The sequence below is a fragment of the Oncorhynchus masou genome, chromosome 24 (genome assembly GCF_036934945.1).
Source record: "Oncorhynchus masou masou isolate Uvic2021 chromosome 24, UVic_Omas_1.1, whole genome shotgun sequence".
NCBI classification, from domain to species: domain Eukaryota; kingdom Metazoa; phylum Chordata; class Actinopteri; order Salmoniformes; family Salmonidae; genus Oncorhynchus; species Oncorhynchus masou.
Window position 1 is genome coordinate 9,417,955 of NC_088235.1, and position 19,485 is coordinate 9,437,439.

Consider the following 19,485-nt stretch of genomic DNA (forward strand, 5'->3'; position numbering starts at 1 on the left):
CAGTAATTGGCTAGAGGGAGATTTCACAACCTTGACTCGTGTTCTAAGCCAGATAAAGCCAGAACCCCCCCCCTGACTCTTTCAGGAGTGTTTTAACCAGCCCTCTCAGAGAGAGAATACATTATGAGGAAACATGACTCAGTGCGCTGAGGGAACAAGGTCGCTGCACCGTTTCCCTCTGAAACGCTACAGTATTGCAGGCTGAAGTGTCTCCTGTCGTTTGTTGAAGTGACTTTCTAGTGTTTTGATGTATTGCTGAAATGGAAGTATCCAAACCTACTGTATGGTGGTGTGTGTTGTTGTGTAGATCAGAATGTATTTATGGCTGTTTCTCTCTCTGTGTCACAGTGTAGATCTGACTGTTTCTCTCTCTGTGTTACAGTGTAGATCAGAATATATTTATGGTTGTTTCTCTCGCTGTATTGCAGTGTAGATCTGACTGTTTCTCTCTCTGTGTTACAGTGTAGATCAGAATATATTTATGGTTGTTTCTCTCTCTGTGTTACAGTGTAGATCTGACTGTTTCTCTCTGTGTTACAGTGTAGATCTGAATATATTTATGACTGTTTATCTCTATATTACAGTGTGGATCTGACTGTTTCTCTCTCTGTATTGCAGTGTAGATCTGACTGTTTCTCTCTCTATATTACAGTGTGGATCGGACTGTTTCTCTCTCTGTGTTACAGTGTAGATATGAATATATTTATGACTGTTTATCTCTATATTACAGTGTGGATCGGACTGTTTCTCTCTCTATATTACAGTGTGGATCTGACTGTTTCTCTCTCTGTATTGCAGTGTGGATCGGACTGTTTTTCTCTCTATATTACAGTGTGGATCGGACTGTTTCTCTCTCTGTGTTACAGTGTAGATATGAATATATTTATGACTGTTTATCTCTATATTACAGTGTGGATCTGATTGTTTCTCTCTCTATATTACAGTGTGGATCGGACTGTTTCTCTCTCTATATTACAGTGTGGATCTGACTGTTTCTCTCTCTGTATTGCAGTGTGGATCGGACTGTTTCTCTCTCTGTGTTACAGTGTAGATATGAATATATTTATGACTGTTTATCTCTATATTACAGTGTGGATCGGACTGTTTCTCTCTCTGTGTTACAGTGTAGATATGAATATATTTATGACTGTTTATCTCTATATTACAGTGTGGATCTGATTGTTTCTCTCTCTATATTACAGTGTGGATCGGACTGTTTCTCTCTCTATATTACAGTGTGGATCTGACTGTTTCTCTCTCTGTATTGCAGTGTGGATCGGACTGTTTCTCTCTCTATATTACAGTGTGGATCGGACTGTTTCTCTCTCTGTATTGCAGTGTGGATCGGACTGTTTATCTCTATATTACAGTGTGGATCGGACTGTTTATCTCTCTATATTACAGTGTGGATCGGACTGTTTCTCTCTCTATATTACAGTGTGGATCTGACTGTTTCTCTCTCTATATTACAGTGTGGATCTGACTGTTTCTCTCTCTATATTACAGTGTGGATCGGACTGTTTCTCTCTCTGTATTGCAGTGTGGATCGGACTGTTTATCTCTATATTACAGTGTGGATCGGACTGTTTATCTCTCTATATTACAGTGTGGATCGGACTGTTTCTCTCTCTATATTACAGTGTGGATCTGACTGTTTCTCTCTCTATATTACAGTGTGGATCTGACTGTTTCTCTCTCTGTATTGCAGTGTGGATCGGACTGTTTATCTCTATATTACAGTGTGGATCGGACTGTTTATCTCTCTATATTACAGTGTGGATCTGACTGTTTCTCTCTCTGTGTTACAGTGTAGATATGAATATATTTATGACTGTTTATCTCTATATTACAGTGTGGATCTGACTGTTTCTCTCTCTATATTACAGTGTGGATCGGACTGTTTCTCTCTCTATATTACAGTGTGGATCTGACTGTTTCTCTCTCTATATTACAGTGTGGATTGGACTGTTTCTCTCTCTATATTACAGTGTGGATCTGACTGTTTCTCTCTCTGTGTTACAGTGTAGATATGAATATATTTATGACTGTTTATCTCTATATTACAGTGTGGATCTGACTGTTTCTCTCTCTATATTACAGTGTGGATCGGACTGTTTCTCTCTCTATTGCAGTGTAGATCTTACTGTTTCTCTCGCTGTATTGCAGTGTAGATCTGAATATATTTATGGCTGTTTCTCTCTCTGTGTTACATTGTAGCGTCTCTCTAACGTCTCTCTCTTTCACAGTGTTAAACTAATGTCTCTCTCTGACACTGTGTTAAACTAATGTCTCTCTCTGTCACAGTGTTAAACTAACGTCTCTCTCTCTCTGTCAGTGTTAAACTAATGTCTCTCTCTGTCACAGTGTTAAACTAATGTATCTCTCTCTGTCACAGTGTTAAACTAAAGTCTCTCTCTGTCACAGTGTTGAACTAACGTCTCTCTCTGTCACAGTGTTAAACTAACGTCTCTCTCTCTCTGTCACAGTGTTAAACTAACGTCTCTCTCTAAAAGAACAGTGTTGAACTAACGTCTCTCTCTGTCACAGTGTTAAACTAACGTCTCTCTCTGTCACAGTGTTAAACTAATGTCTCTCTCTGTCACAGTGATAAACTAACGTCTCTCTCTCTGTCACAGTGTTAAACTAACGTCTCTCTCTGTCACAGTGTTAAACTAACGTCTCTCTCTGTCATAGTGTTAAACTAACGTCTCTCTCTCTGTCACAGTGTTAAACGAACGTCTCTCTCTCTCTGTCACAGTGTTAAACTAACGTCTCTCTCTCTGTCACAGTGTTGAACTAACGTCTCTCTCTGTCACAGTGTTAAACTAACGTCTCTCTCTCTGTCACAGTGTTAAACTAACGTCTCTCTCTGTCACAGTGTTAAACTAACGTCTCTCTCTGTCATAGTGTTAAACTAACGTCTCTCTCTCTGTCACAGTGTTAAACTAACGTCTCTCTCTCTCTCTGTCACAGTGTTAAACTAACGTCTCTCTCTCTCTCTGTCACAGTGTTAAACTAACGTCTCTCTCTCTGTCACAGTGTTAAACTAAAGTCTCTCTCTGTCACAGTGTTAAACTAACGTCTCTCTCTCTCTCTGTCACAGTGTTAAACTAACGTCTCTCTCTCTGTCACAGTGTTAAACTAAAGTCTCTCTCTGTCACAGTGTTAAACTAACGTCTCTCTCTGTCACAGTGTTAAACTAACGTCTCTCTCTCTGTCACAGTGTTAAACTAAAGTCTCTCTCTCTCTGTCACAGTGTGGAGCTGGACTTCAAACAGCAGGAAGACAAGCTGCATCCCCTGATGAAGAGGCTGTGTCCCTTAGAGGACCCCCACTTCTCTCTGCCTTACCCCCCTGAGGCCTTCACCTCCACCCCTAAACGCAAGGCCAAGGCCGACTCCAAGAAGCACGCCCGATGGAAACTCTGGTTCCTCTGAGACACAGCAGGAATTAATATCACAAAAAAAAAAAATGTCGTCGTCTTCGGTCAGACAGAGCAACAAGTTGACGGGATGAGGGACGAGCGTCGGAGTGACGTTGCCTGTTGGATTTACGGAAGACAAAGGCCCGAACTCCGATTTATCCCATCTATCGATTTATTCATCTTTGGGGATTTCGGATCACAACCAACAACCAGAATCCCAATGAAAGGCATTGCAATGGCCTGGTAACCTCAGTCTATCTAGAACTGGTGAGCCCTTCTAATGATGACAATAGTGGATATTATTGAACTGGGATTTTTTTGGTTTTGGAAAGAGCGGCAGGATCTGTTTAAAAGAAAAACATGACATATGGACCCCCCCCCCCCACCCCCACAGAGAGAATTTGAATATTTAGTCACTGTTTTCCGCCCCCCCCAAAATGATCTAATTTCCCGAAGCAGAGGATTAAATTACACCATGGCAACTTATTTACAGATGAACAAGGTGACAAGCTGAAATAGGATTTATTCCACCCTCACATTTACATCTATTTATTGTGTAGCTCTACCGGAGTCTATGGGAGTTTGAGTTCAATGAAATTATTTATCGGTTCGTTCAGCGACAACCGTCTCTCTCCCCTCGAGACTGAGTCTTTAATGTGTTGTATATTGTATCTCTTTGACATTGCTGGAGGTATGGAGAGAGATAGTGGACAGTTCTCAAGCATGACGTTCCTTTCTCCTCTGACAACTACATCAACGGCATATCAGCATATCGGCTAAAGCACAAGGTACTTAACAACTATGTTCAGGAAGACATTTCTCCACAGTGACTCAAAAAACAAAGACTATTTTGACAATTAATCATCATGAATAATGTATTAAGGATTGTCTAACAACAAAGGAGAGAATGAAGACGATGTCACGGATCAGAACAACTGAAACGGACCCAGGACGATGAGTCTCGAAGGAGATGGGAATGTAACTGCCAGAATAAAGGAAACACTTGGAGTCCACAGGGAACGTGTTGTCACTGAATGGTTTTTCCACCACCGTCAACAAAACACCAAATGATGGAATTTCTCATCACATCCCTGGAAGAGAGTTTTGGACCCTTGTAGTATCTCTACCAAGGTGGATTGAAGCTATTCTGGCTGCTGGTGGTCCAACACCCAATTAAGACACTTTAAAGTTGGTGTTTCCTTTATTTTGGCAGTTACATGTCTCTTCGCATAAATTGACTTGAAATTAAATGATGACTACAAAAAATTACTTTTTTTTTTATATAAACATTTGCAAAGTTTGGAGGCATCTCAATGTACTTTTCTTTTCTACACAGGGATCTATGAAGTTATATCCGAGTTGGTTTTGTTGTGTTCCCAAAACACTGCTGTGAAAGGGAATGTCCAGACCTAATGGAAAAATACAACACAAAGAACCTGAATGCATTCACTACGTTCTACTGCTGATCTTCTATTCGTTTGGTCGAGGAACAAAAGGACACACATATTTATTGTAGACAAAGGGGGTGCCCTGTGTGTCTCACTCTCTCTCTATCTCTCGCTCTCACTCACACACACACACATGCGCTAGCTAACACACACAACCTCTACTGCATTCTCTTAGAACCCAGGATGTGTGTGTCAGTCCCTTCACCTAGCATTAAACTCACACACAGAGACACACACAGACACCGACATAGACACCGACACACACACACAGAGACACACACAGATCCCTGGTCAGGGTGGTATATTAGGTTGTATAACACCAGTATCATGCTACGTCAGACTAAAGAGTGAATTCTAACTTCCAGGTAAATGTTGACCAAGTCACACAGGGACAAATGGGAGACGACAGTAAAGGAGCATTTGAACTAAATTGGAAGTCAGAATGGCCTCCTAAAAGCAAAGCCAAGAGGCCTGAAGGAGCCATTGAGGTATACGGCAGAACTACAGTACTGAATACAGCCAGTCTGTAGCCTTGGTGCAGTACTGAATACAGCCAGTCTGTAGCCTTGGTGCAGTACTGAATACAGCCAGTCTGTAGCCTTGGTGCAGTACTGAATACAGCCAGTCTGTAGCCTTGGTGCAGTACTGAATACAGCCAGTCTGTAGCCTTGGTTCAGTACTGAATACAGCCAGTCTGTAGCCTTGGTGCAGTACTGAATACAGCCAGTCTGTAGCCTTGGTGCAGTACTGAATACAGCCAGTCTGTAGCCTTGGTGCAGTACTGAATACAGCCAGTCTGTAGCCTTGGTGCAGTACTGAATACAGCCAGTCTGTAGCCTTGGTGCAGTACTGAATACAGCCAGTCTGTAGCCTTGGTGCAGTACTGAATACAGCCAGTCTGTAGCCTTGGTGCAGTACTGAATACAGCCAGTCTGTAGCCTTGGTGCAGTACTGAATACAGCCAGTCTGTAGCCTTGGTACAGTACTGAATACAGCCAGTCTGTAGCCTTGGTGCAGTACTGAATACAGCCAGTCTGTAGCCTTGGTTCAGTACTGAATATAGCCAGTCTGTAGCCTTGGTGCAGTACTGAATACAGCCAGTCTGTAGCCTTGGTACAGTACTGAATACAGCCAGTCTGTAGCCTTGGTGCAGTACTGAATACAGCCACAGTATGTAGCCTTGGTACAGTACTGAATACAGCCAGTCTGTAGCCTTGGTGCAGTACTGAATACAGCCAGTCTGTAGCCTTGGTGCAGTACTGAATACAGCCAGTCTGTAGCCTTGGTGCAGTACTGAATACAGCCAGTCTGTAGCCTTGGTACAGTACTGAATACAGACAGCCTTGGTTCAGTACTGAATACAGCCAGTATGTAGCCTTGGTGCAGTACTTAATACAGCCAGTCTGCAGCCTTGGTGAAGTACTGAATACAGCCAGTCTGTAGCCTTGGTACAGTACTGAATACAGACACCCTGTAGCCTTGGTGAAGTACTGAACACAGCCAGTCTGTAGCCTTGGTGCAGTACTTAATACAGCCAGTCTGTAGCCTTGGTGCAGTACTGAATACAGCCAGTCTGTAGCCTTGGTGCAGTACTGAATACAGACAGCCTTGGTACAGTACTGAATACAGCCAGTCTGTAGCCTTGGTGCAGTACTGAATACAGCCAGTCTGTAGCCTTGGTGCAGTACTGAATACAGCCAGTCTGTAGCCTTGGTGCAGTACTGAATACAGCCAGTCTGTAGCCTTGGTGCAGTACTGAATACAGCCAGTCTGTAGCCTTGGTGCAGTACTGAATACAGACACCCTGTAGCCTTGGTTCATTACTGAATACAGCCAGTCTGTAGCCTTGGTGCAGTACTGAATACAGCCAGTCTGTAGCCTTGGTGCAGTACTGAATACAGCCAGTCTGTAGCCTTGGTGCAGTACTGAATACAGCCAGTCTGTAGCCTTGGTGCAGTACTGAATACGGCCAGTCTGTAGCCTTGGTGCAGTACTGAATACGGCCAGTATGTAGCCTTGGTGCAGTACTGAATACGGCCAGTCTGTAGCCTTGGTGCAGTACTGAATACAGCCAGTCTGTAGCCTTGGTGCAGTACTGAATACAGCCATTCTGTAGCCTTGGTGCAGTACTGAATACAGCCATTTTGTAGCCTTGGTGCAGTACTGAATACAGCCAGTCTGTAGCCTTGGTGCAGTACTGAATACAGCCAGTCTGTAGCCTTGGTGCAGTACTGAATACAGCCAGTATGTAGCCTTGGTGCAGTACTGAATACAGCCAGTCTGTAGCCTTGGTGCAGTACTGAATACAGACACCCTGTAGCCTTGGTTCATTACTGAATACAGCCAGTCTGTAGCCTTGGTGCAGTACTGAATACAGCCAGTCTGTAGCCTTGGTGCAGTACTGAATACAGCCAGTCTGTAGCCTTGGTGCAGTACTGAATACAGCCAGTCTGTAGCCTTGGTGCAGTACTGAATACAGCCAGTCTGTAGCCTTGGTGCAGTACTGAATACAGCCAGTCTGTAGCCTTGGTGCAGTACTGAATACAGCCAGTCTGTAGCCTTGGTGCAGTACTGAATACAGCCAGTCTGTAGCCTTGGTGCAGTATTGAATACAGCCAGTCTGTAGCCTTGGTGCAGTACTGAATACAGCCAGTCTGTAGCCTTGGTTCAGTACTGAATACAGCCAGTCTGTAGCCTTGGTGCAGTACTGAATACAGCCAGTCTGTAGCCTTGGTGCAGTACTGAATACAGCCAGTCTGTAGCCTTGGTGCAGTACTGAATACAGCCAGTCTGTAGCCTTGGTACAGTACTGAATACAGCCAGTCTGTAGCCTTGGTACAGTACTGAATACAGCCAGTCTGTAGCCTTGGTGCAGTACTGAATACAGCCAGTCTGTAGCCTTGGTACAGTACTGAATACAGCCAGTCTGTAGCCTTGGTACAGTACTGAATACAGCCAGTCTGTAGCCTTGGTTCAGTACTGAATACAGCCAGTCTGTAGCCTTGGTACAGTACTGAATACAGCCAGTCTGTAGCCTTGGTTCAGTACTGAATACAGCCAGTCTGTAGCCTTGGTTCAGTACTGAATACAGCCAGTCTGTAGCCTTGGTTCAGTACTGAATACAGCCAGTCTGTAGCCTTGGTTCAGTACTGAATACAGACAGCCTTGGTACAGTACTGAATACAGCCAGTCTGTAGCCTTGGTTCAGTACTGAATACAGACACCCTGTAGCCTTGGTGCAGTACTGAATACAGACACCCTGTAGCCTTGGTACAGTACTGAATACATGCTTTTTACTTAAACTTTTCAACAGATTCACTGATGATATTTAATAGCTTTTTTATGCATATAAAATAAAAAACAGCAATTTCAACAACAAAAAAAAAAGGACATTTAAAATGGAACCGTGTTTTTAAAACATGTCGAGACCCTTATCATCAACAACAACATCCACGGACAGTAATCATTCATATCAAGCAGCACAGAAGTACGTTGTTTTAGAAGAGTGTACAGTGTGACATTTCTTTGATTATGTTGTACAGCATCTAATAGGGTTAATAACTTAAAACAGAGCGGGGCTGTACAGCGGCTAGATACATTTTAGGAATGACATTATTAAGTGATTTTATAGGAATGACATTATTAAGTTGCAGAGTCCCGGATGGAGCCAGAAAACGAACAGTGTTCTATGTAGACGTGTCAGTGGTTTGATTCAACTAAAGGGGCAAACAGATCATTCAATGCTACCAAACAACTCAACACCACACAATAACACTGCTGTGTAGGGAAGTATACTACTGGTACAATACTGGTATTAGTACTACTGGTACAATACTGGTATTAGTACTACTGGTACAATACTGGTATTAGTACTACTGGTACAATACTGGTATTAGTACTACTGGTACAATACTGGTATTAGTACTACTGGTACAATACTGGTATCAGTACTACTGGTTATATACTACTGGTACAATACTGGCATTAGTACTACTGGTACAATACTGGTATTAGTACTACTGGTTATATACTACTGGTACAATACTGGTATTAGTACTACTGGTACACTACTGGTATTAGTACTACTGGTTATATACTACTGGTACAATACTGGTATTAGCACTAGTGGTACAATATTGGTATTAGTACTACTGGTTATATACTACTGGGACAATACTGGTATTAGTACTACTGGTTATGTACTACTGGTACAATACTTGTATTAGTACTACTGGTTATATACTACTGGTACAATACTGGTATCAGTACTACTGGTTATATACTACTGGTACAATATTGGTATTAGTACTACTGGTAGGGATGGTATACTAATAGTATACTAATGGCATGATTTCTACTGGTATGGGTGCAATACTACTGTAATACAACTGGTATACAACTGGTATACTACTGATATGTGTGCTACTGGTATACAACTGGTACACTACTGGTATGATTGCTACTGGTATACCACTGGTATGATTGCTACTGGTATACTACTGGTATGATTGCTACTGGTATACTACTGGTATGATTGCTACTGGTATGCTACTGGTATGATTGATACTGGTATACTAATGGTATGATTGCTACATGTATGGGTGGAATACTACTGTAAAACAAATGGTATACTACTGGATATGTTACTGGCATTAGTACTACTGGTATTAGTTCTACTGGTATTAGTACTGATATACTACTGGTATTAGTACTACTGGTATTAGTGCTGATATACTACTGGTATTAGTACTACAGGTATTAGTACTGAAATACTACTGGTATTAGTACTACTGGTATTAGTACTGATATACTACTGGTATTAGTACTGAAATACTACTGGTATTAGTACTACTGGTATTAGTACTGATATACTACTGCTATTAGTACTGATATACTACTGGTATTAGTACTGATATACTACTGGTATTAGTACTGACATACTACTGGTATTAGTACTGATATACTACTGGTATTAGTACTGATATACTACTGGTATTAGTACTGGTATACTACTGGTATTAGTACTGATATACTACTGGTATTAGTACCACATATATTAGTACTGATATACTACTGGTATTAGTACTGATATACTACTGGTATTAGTACTACATATATTAGTAGTGATATAGTACTGGTATTAGTACTACATATATTATTACTGACATACGACTGGTATTAGTATTACATATATTAGTACTGATATAGTACTGGTATTAGTACTACATATATTAGTACTGATATACTACTGGTAGTAGTACTGATATATTACTGGTATTAGTACTACATATATTAGTACTGATATACTACTGGTAGTAGTACTGATATATTACTGGTATTAGTACTACATATATTAGTACTGATATAGTACTGGTATTAGTACTACATATATTAGTACTGATATACTACTGGTATTAGTACTGATATATTACTGGTATTAGTACTACATATATTAGTAGTGATATACTACTGGTATTAGTACTGATATACTACTGGTATTAGTACTACTGGTATTAGTACTGACATACTACTGGTATTAGTACTACATATATTAGTACTGATATACTACTGGTATTAGTACTGACATAATACTGGTATTAGTACTGATATACTACTGGTATTAGTACTACATATATTAGTACTGATATACTACTGGTATTAGTACTACATATATTAGTACTGATATACTACTGACATACTACTGGTATTAGTACTACTGGTATTAGTACTAATGGTATTAGTACTGACATACTACTGGTATTAGTACTACATATATTAGTACTGATATACTACTGGTATTAGTACTACATATATTAGTACTGATATACTACTGGTATTAGTACCACATATATTAGTACTAATATACTACTGACATACTACTGGTATTAGTACTACTGGTATTAGTACTACTGGTATTAGTACTGACATACTACTGGTATTAGTACTACATATATTAGTACTGATATACTACTGGTATTAGTACTGATATACTACTGGTATTAGTACTACTGGTATTATTACTGATATACTACTGGTATTAGAACTACATATATTAGTACTGATATACTACTCGTATTAGTACTACTGGTATTATTACTGATATACTACTGGTATTAGTACTGATATACTACTGGTATTAGTACTGATATACTACTGATATTAGTACTACATATATTAGTACTGATATACTACTGGTATTAATACTACTGGTATTATTACTGATATACTACTGGTATTATTACTTATATACTACTGGTATTAGTGCTGATATACTACTGACATACTACTGGTATTAGTACTACATATATTAGTACTGATATACTACTGGTATTAGTACTGATATACTACTGATATACTACTGGTATTAGTACTACATATATTAGTACTGATATACTACTGACATACTACTGGTATTAGTACTACTGGTATTAGTACTACTGGTATTAGTACTACATATATTAGTACTGATATACTACTGGCATTAGTACTGATATACTACTGACATACTACTGGTATTAGTACTACATATATTAGTACTGATATACTACTGGTATTAGTACTACTGGTATTAGTACTGACATACTACTGGTATTAGTACTGACATACTACTGGTATTAGTACTACTGGTATTAGTACTGACATACTACTGGTATTAGTACTACTGGTATTAGTACTGACATACTACTGGTATTAGTACTGACATACTACTGGTATTAGTACTACTGGTATTAGTACTACTGGTATTAGTACTGACATACTACTGGTATTAGTACTGACATACTACTGGTATTAGTACTACTGGTATTAGTACTGACATACCACTGGTATTAGTACTGACATACTACTGGTATTAGTACTACTGGTATTAGTACTGAAATACTACTGGTATTAGTACTGATATACTACTGGTATTAGTACTGATATACTACTGGTATTAGTACTACTGGTATTAGTACTACTGACACCCTGTAGCCTTGGTACAGTACTGAATACATGCTTTTTACTTAAACTTTTCAACAGATTCACTGATGATATTTTATAGCCTCTTTTTTTTATACATACTACTGGTATTATTACTGACATACTACTGGTATTAGTACTGATATAATACTGGTATTAGTACTGATATACTACTGGTATTAGTACTGACATACTACTGGTATTAGTACTACTGGTATTAGTACTACTGGTATTAGTACTAACATACTACTGGTATTATTACTGACATACTACTGGTATTAGTACTGATATACTACTGGTATTAGTACTGACATACTACTGGTATTAGTACTGACATACTACTGGTATTAGTACTGACATACTACTGGTATTAGTACTGACATACTACTGGTATTAGTACTGACATACTACTGGTATTAGTACTGACATACTACTGGTATTAGTACTACTGGTATTAGTACTGATATACTACTGGTATTAGTACTGACATACTACTGGTATTAGTACTGATATACTACTGGTATTAGTACTACTGGTATTAGTACTACTGGTATTAGTACTGACATACTACTGGTATTAGTACTACTGGTATTAGTACTGACATATTACTGGTATTAGTACTGACATACTACTGGTATTAGTACTGACATACTACTGGTATTAGTACTGACATACTACTGGTATTAGTACTGACATACTACTGATATTAGTACTGATATACTACTGGTATTAGTACTGATATACTACTGGTATTAGTATTACATATATTAGTACTGATATACCACTGGTATTAGTACTACATATATTAGTACTGATATACTACTGGTATTAGTACTACATATATTAGTACTGATATACTACTGGTATTAGTACTACTGGTATTAGTACTGATATACTACTGGTATTAGTACTGATATACTACTGATATTAGTACTGATATACTACTGATTTTAGTACTGATATACTACTGATATTAGTACTGATATACTACTGGTATTAGTACTGATATACTACTGGTATTAGTACTGACATACTACTGGTATTAGTACTGACATACTACTGGTATTAGTACTACTGGTATTAGTACTGATATACTACTGCTATTAGTACTGATATACTACTGGTATTAGTACTGATATACTACTGGTATTAGTACTGACATACTACTGGTATTAGTACTGACATACTACTGGTATTAGTACTACTGGTATTAGTACTGATATACTACTGCTATTAGTACTGATATACTACTGGTATTAGTACTGATATACTACTGGTATTAGTACTGACATACTACTGGTATTAGTACTGATATACTACTGGTATTAGTACTGATATACTACTGGTATTAGTACTGATATACTACTGGTATTAGTACTGATATACTACTGGTATTAGTACCACATATATTAGTACTGATATACTACTGGTATTAGTACTGATATACTACTGGTATTAGTACTGATATACTATTGGTATTAGTACTACATATATTAGTAGTGATATAGTACTGGTATTAGTACTACATATATTAGTACTGACATACTACTGGTATTAGTATTACATATATTAGTACTGATATAGTACTGGTATTAGTACTACATATATTAGTACTGATATACTACTGGTATTAGTACTGATATATTACTGGTATTAGTACTACATATATTAGTAGTGATATACTACTGGTATTAGTACTGATATACTACTGGTATTAGTACTACTGGTATTAGTAGTGATATACTACTGGTATTAGTACTACATATATTAGTACTGATATACTACTGGTATTAGTACTGATATACTACTGGTATTAGTACTACATATATTAGTACTGATATACTACTGGTATTAGTACTACATATATTAGTACTGATATACTACTGACATACTACTGGTATTAGTACTACTGGTATTAGTACTACTGGTATTAGTACTACTGGTATTAGTACTGACATACTACTTGTATTAGTACTACATATATTAGTACTGATATACTACTGGTATTAGTACTACATATATTAGTACTGATATACTACTGGTATTAGTACCACATATATTAGTACTAATATACTACTGACATACTACTGGTATTAGTACTACTGGTATTAGTACTACTGGTATTAGTACTTACATACGACTGGTATTAGTACTACATATATTAGTACTGATATACTACTGGTATTAGTACTGATATACTACTGGTATTAGTACTACTGGTATTATTACTGATATACTACTGGTATTAGAACTACATATATTAGTACTGATATACTACTGGTATTAGTACTACTGGTATTATTACTGATATACTACTGGTATTAGTACTGATATACTACTGGTATTAGTACTGATATACTACTGATATTAGTACTACATATATTAGTACTGATATACTACTGGTATTAGTACTGATATACTACTGGTATTAGTACTACATATATTTGTACTGATATACTACTGACATACTACTGGTATTAGTACTACTGGTATTAGTACTACATATATTAGCACTGATATACTACTGGTATTAGTACTGATATACTACTGGTATTAGTACTACTGGTATTAGTACTGACATACTACTGGTATTAGTACTGACATACTACTGGTATTAGTACTACTGGTATTAGTACTGACATACTACTGGTATTAGTACTACTGGTATTAGTACTGACATACTACTGGAATTAGTACTGACATACTACTGGTATTAGTACTACTGGTATTAGTACTACTGGTATTAGTACTGACATACTACTGGTATTAGTACTGACATACTACTGGTATTAGTACTGACATACTACTGGTATTAGTACTGACATACTACTGGTATTAGTACTACCGGTATTAGTACTGATATACTACTGGTATTAGTACTGATATACTACTTATATACTACTGGTATTAGTACTGACATACTACTGGTATTGGTACTGATATAATACTGATATACTACTGGTATTAGTACTGACATACTACTGGTATTAGTACTACTGGTATTAGTACTGATATACTACTGGTATTAGTACTGATATACTACTGATATACTACTGGTATTAGTACTACATATATTAGTACTGATATACTACTGGTATTAGTACTACATATATTAGTACTGACATACTACTGGTATTAGTACTACATATATTAGTACTGACATAATACTGGTATTAGTACTACATATATTAGTACTGATATACTACTGGTATTAGTACTACATATATTAGTACTGATATACTACTGGTATTAGTACTACATATATTAGTACTGACATAATACTGGTATTAGTACTACATATATTAGTACTGATATACTACTGGTATTAGTACTACATATATTAGTACTGACATAATACTGGTATTAGTACTACATATATTAGTACTGTTATACTACTGGTATTAGTACTACATATATTAGTACTGATATACTACTGGTATTAGTACTACTGGTATTAGTACTGACATACTACTGGTATTAGTACTACTGGTATTAGTACTGATATACTACTGGTATTAGTACTGACATACTACTGGTATTAGTACTGACATACTACTGGTATTAGTACTGACATACTACTGGTATTAGTACTGACATACTACTGGTATTAGTACTGACATACTACTGGTATTAGTACTGACATACTACTGGTATTAGTACTGACATACTACTGGTATTAGTGCTGACATACTGGTATAATACTGATGTATATATTCTATATTCTTCCTCAGCCAGCCCCCATGCACTCTCACTCACTCTCTCTCTGCTTCCGGTTAGCTGATAAGTACTTCATTACCAGCACCACTCTCTCTATCTGCTTCCTGTTAGCTGATAACACCACTCTCTCTCTCTGATTCCTGTTAGCTGATAAGTACTACATTACCAGCACCACTCTCTCTATCTGCTTCCTTTTAGCTGATAACACCACTCTCTCTCTCTGCTTCCTGTTAGCTGATAAGTACTTCATTACCAGCACATCTCTCTCTCTCTCTCTCTCTGATTCCTGTTAGCTGATAAGTACTTCATTACCAGCACCTCTCTCTCTCTCTCTGCTTCCTGTTAGCTGATAAGTACTTCATTACCAGCACCTCTCTCTCTCTGCTTCCTTTTAGCTGATAACACCACTCTCTCTCTGCTTCCTGTTAGCTGATAACACCACTCTCTCTCTCTGCTTCCTGTTAGCTGATAACACCACTCTCTCTCTCTGCTTCCTGTTAGCTGATAAGTACTACATTACCAGCACCACTCTCTTGTATTATGGAAGGAGGGTGGGATTCTTCTCCAACAGTTGTACTGTAGCATAAACCATATACATACAGTGCCTTGCGAAAGTATTCGGCCCCCTTGAACTTTGCGACCTTTTGCCACATTTCAGGCTTCAAACAAAGATATAAAACTGTATTTTTTTGTGAAGAATCAACAACAAGTGGGACACAATCATGAAGTGGAACGACATTTATTGGATATTTCAAACTTTTTTAACAAATCAAAAACTGAAAAATTGGCCGTGCAAAATTATTCAGCCCCCTTAAGTTAATACTTTGTAGCGCCACCTTTTGCTGCGATTACAGCTCTAAGTCGCTTGGGGTATGTCTCTATCAGTTTTGCACATCGAGAGACTGACATTTTTTCCCATTCCTCCTTGCAAAACAGCTCGAGCTCAGTGAGGTTGGATGGAGAGCATTTGTGAACAGCAGTTTTCAGTTCTTCCTTCTCAGATTATCGATTGGATTCAGGTCTGGACTTTGACTTGGCCATTCTAACACCTGGATATGTTTATTTTTGAACCATTCCATTGTAGATTTTGCTTTATGTTTTGGATCATTGTCTTGTTGGAAGACAAATCTCCGTCCCAGTCTCAGGTCTTTTGCAGACTCCATCAGGTTTTCTTCCAGAATGGTCCTGTATTTGGCTCCATCCATCTTCCCATCAATTTGAACCATCTTCCCTGTCCCTGCTGAAGAGAAGCAGGCCCAAACCATGATGCTGCCACCACCATGTTTGACAGTGGGGATGGTGTGTTCAGGGTGATGAGCTGTGTTGCTTTTACACCAAACATAACGTTTTGCATTGTTGCCAAAAAGTGTAATTTTTGTTTCATCTGACCAGAGCACCTTCTTCCACATGTTTGGTGTGTCTCCCAGGTGGCTGTTGGCAAACTTTAAACGACACTTTTTATGGATATCTTTAAGAAATGGCTTTCTTCTTGCCACTCTTCCATAAAGGCCAGATTTGTGCAATATAGGACTGATTGTTGTCCTATGGACAGAGTCTCCCACCTCAGCTGTAGATCTCTGCAGGGCCTGGGCCTCTTGGCTGAATCTCTGATCAGTCTTCTCCTTGTATGAGTTGAAAGTTTAGAGGGACGGCCAGGTCTTGGTAGATTTGCAGTGGTCTGATACTCCTTCCATTTCAATATTATCGCTTGCACAGTGCTCCTTGGGATGTTTAAAGCTTGGGAAATCTTTTTGTATCCAAATCCGGCTTTAAACTTCTTCACAACAGTATCTCGGACTTGCCTGGTGTGTTCCTTGTTCTTCATGATGCTCTCTGCGCTTTTAACGGACCTCTGAGACTATCACAGTGCAGGTGCATTTATACGGAGACTTGATTACACACAGGTGGATTGTATTTATCATCATTAGTCATTTAGGTCAACATTGGATCATTCAGAGATCCTCACTGAACTTCTGGAGAGAGTTTGCTGCACTGAAAGGGGCTGAATAATTTTGCACGGCCAATTTTTCAATTTTTGATTTGTTAAAAAAGTTTGAAATATCCAATACATGTCGTTCCACTTCATGATTGTGTCCCACTTGTTGTTGATTCTTCACAAAAAAATACAGTTTTATATCTTTATGTTTGAAGCCTGAAATGTGGCAAAAGGTCGCAGAGTTCAAGGGGGCCGAATACTTTCGCAAGGCACTGTATATGTTCATCTGTACGTACACCTTAAAAGAAGTGCAATTGATTACTATGTGCAATACTGTGTATTTTATACTGTTTTTAAAATATCAAACTGAACGAATTTAATATACAAAAAAATAAAATTTGAAAAATTAGCAGTGTGTTCATGAAGGTCATTACAAAACAAAGATGCCAACATGACAGAGAAACACACAGAAACAAAGATCTCAACATGAAAAAGAAACACACAGAAACAAAGATCTCAACATGACAAAGAAACACACAGAAACAAAGATCTCAACATGACAGAGAAACACACAGAAACAAAGATCTCAACATGACATAGAAACACAGATCTCAACATGACAAAGAAACACACAGAAACAAAGAGCTCAACATGACAGAGAAACACACAGAAACAAAGAGCTCAACATGACAGAGAAACACACAGAAACAAAGATCTCAACATGACAGAGAAACACACAGAAACAAATAGCTCAACATGACAAAGAAACACACAGAAACAAAGAGCTCAACATGACAGAGAAACACAAGGAAACAAAGAGCACAACATGACAGAGACACAGAAACAAAGATCTCCACATGACAGAGAAAAACACAGAAACCAGATTTGAAAACTTCTGTTCTGACACTTGAGAGAACACACCTGCATTTTGGAACATAGGAGGGGAGAACGGACAGTTAAAGTCGGAAATGTACATACACTCAGGTTGGAGACATTAAAACCGTTTTTTCAATCACTCCACACATCTCTCATAAACAAACTATAGTTCTCGCAAGTCGGTTAGGACATCTACTTTGTGCATGACAAGTCATTTTTCCAACAATTGTTTACAGACAGATTATTTCACTTATAATTCACTGTATTACAATTCCAGTGGGTCAGAAGTTTACATACACTAAGCTGACTGTGCCTTTAAACAGCCTGGAAAATTCCAGAAAATTATGTATTTCAAGGCCTAACTTCAAACTCAGTGACTCTGTTTGACATCATGGGAAAATCAAAAGAAATCAGTCAAGACCCCAGAAAAAAAATTGTAGACTTCCACCATTGTGGTTCATCCTTGGGAGCAATTTCCAAACGCCTGAAGGTACCACGTTCATCTGTACAAACAACAGTACGCAAGTATAAACACCATGGGACCAGGCAGCTGTCATACCGCTCAGGAAGGACACGCGTTCTGTCTCCTAGAGATGAACGTACCTCAGTGCGATAAGTGCAAATCAATCCCAGTACAACAGCAAAGGACCTTGTGAAGATGCTGGACGAAACAGGTACAAAAGTATCTATATCCACAGTAAAATGAGTCCTATATCGACATAACCTGAAAGGCCGCTCAGCAAGGAAGAAGCCACTTCTCCAAAACCTCCATAAAAAAGTCAGAATACGGTTTGCAACTGCACATGGGGACAAAGATCGTACTTTCCTCTGGTCTGATGAAACAAAAATAGAACTGTTTGGCCACAACGACCATCGTTATGTTTGGAGGAAAAAGGGGGAGTCTTGCAAGTTGAAGAAAACCATCCCAACTGTGAAGCATGGGGGTGGCGGCATCATATATAATGTTAACTACTGATATGTTCTAGGGGACATTTTGAGACCTCAAGTGGCATCAGGTACTGACTGGAATATTTAACAACGGCATGTCCATCTTTCTGTGAGAAATTACACCGGTCACTCAAACCATTTCTAAAGTCTAAATAGCCCACACATGAGATGAGCCA

The 19,485-nt window shown here is 38.4% G+C and overlaps 3 protein-coding genes across 3 annotated transcripts in view; 2 read left to right on the forward strand and 1 right to left on the reverse strand.

The window, feature by feature from the left end:
- LOC135511834 (inhibitory synaptic factor 2A-like) overlaps positions 1 to 4,904 on the forward strand; it is a 101,828-nt gene extending 96,924 nt beyond the window's left edge. The window contains exon 6 of the mRNA XM_064933316.1: positions 3,257 to 4,904. Coding sequence (XP_064789388.1) covers positions 3,257 to 3,437 — 181 coding nt within the window. The 3' untranslated portion in view covers positions 3,438 to 4,904. The remainder of the gene's footprint in view (positions 1 to 3,256) is intronic.
- LOC135513383 (dedicator of cytokinesis protein 1-like) overlaps positions 1 to 19,485 on the forward strand; it is a 1,066,221-nt gene that overhangs the window by 491,383 nt on the left and 555,353 nt on the right.
- Positions 1 to 19,485, reverse strand: part of LOC135511833 (dedicator of cytokinesis protein 1-like) — a 513,132-nt gene that overhangs the window by 388,039 nt on the left and 105,608 nt on the right. The gene's annotated exons all lie outside the window — the stretch shown is intronic.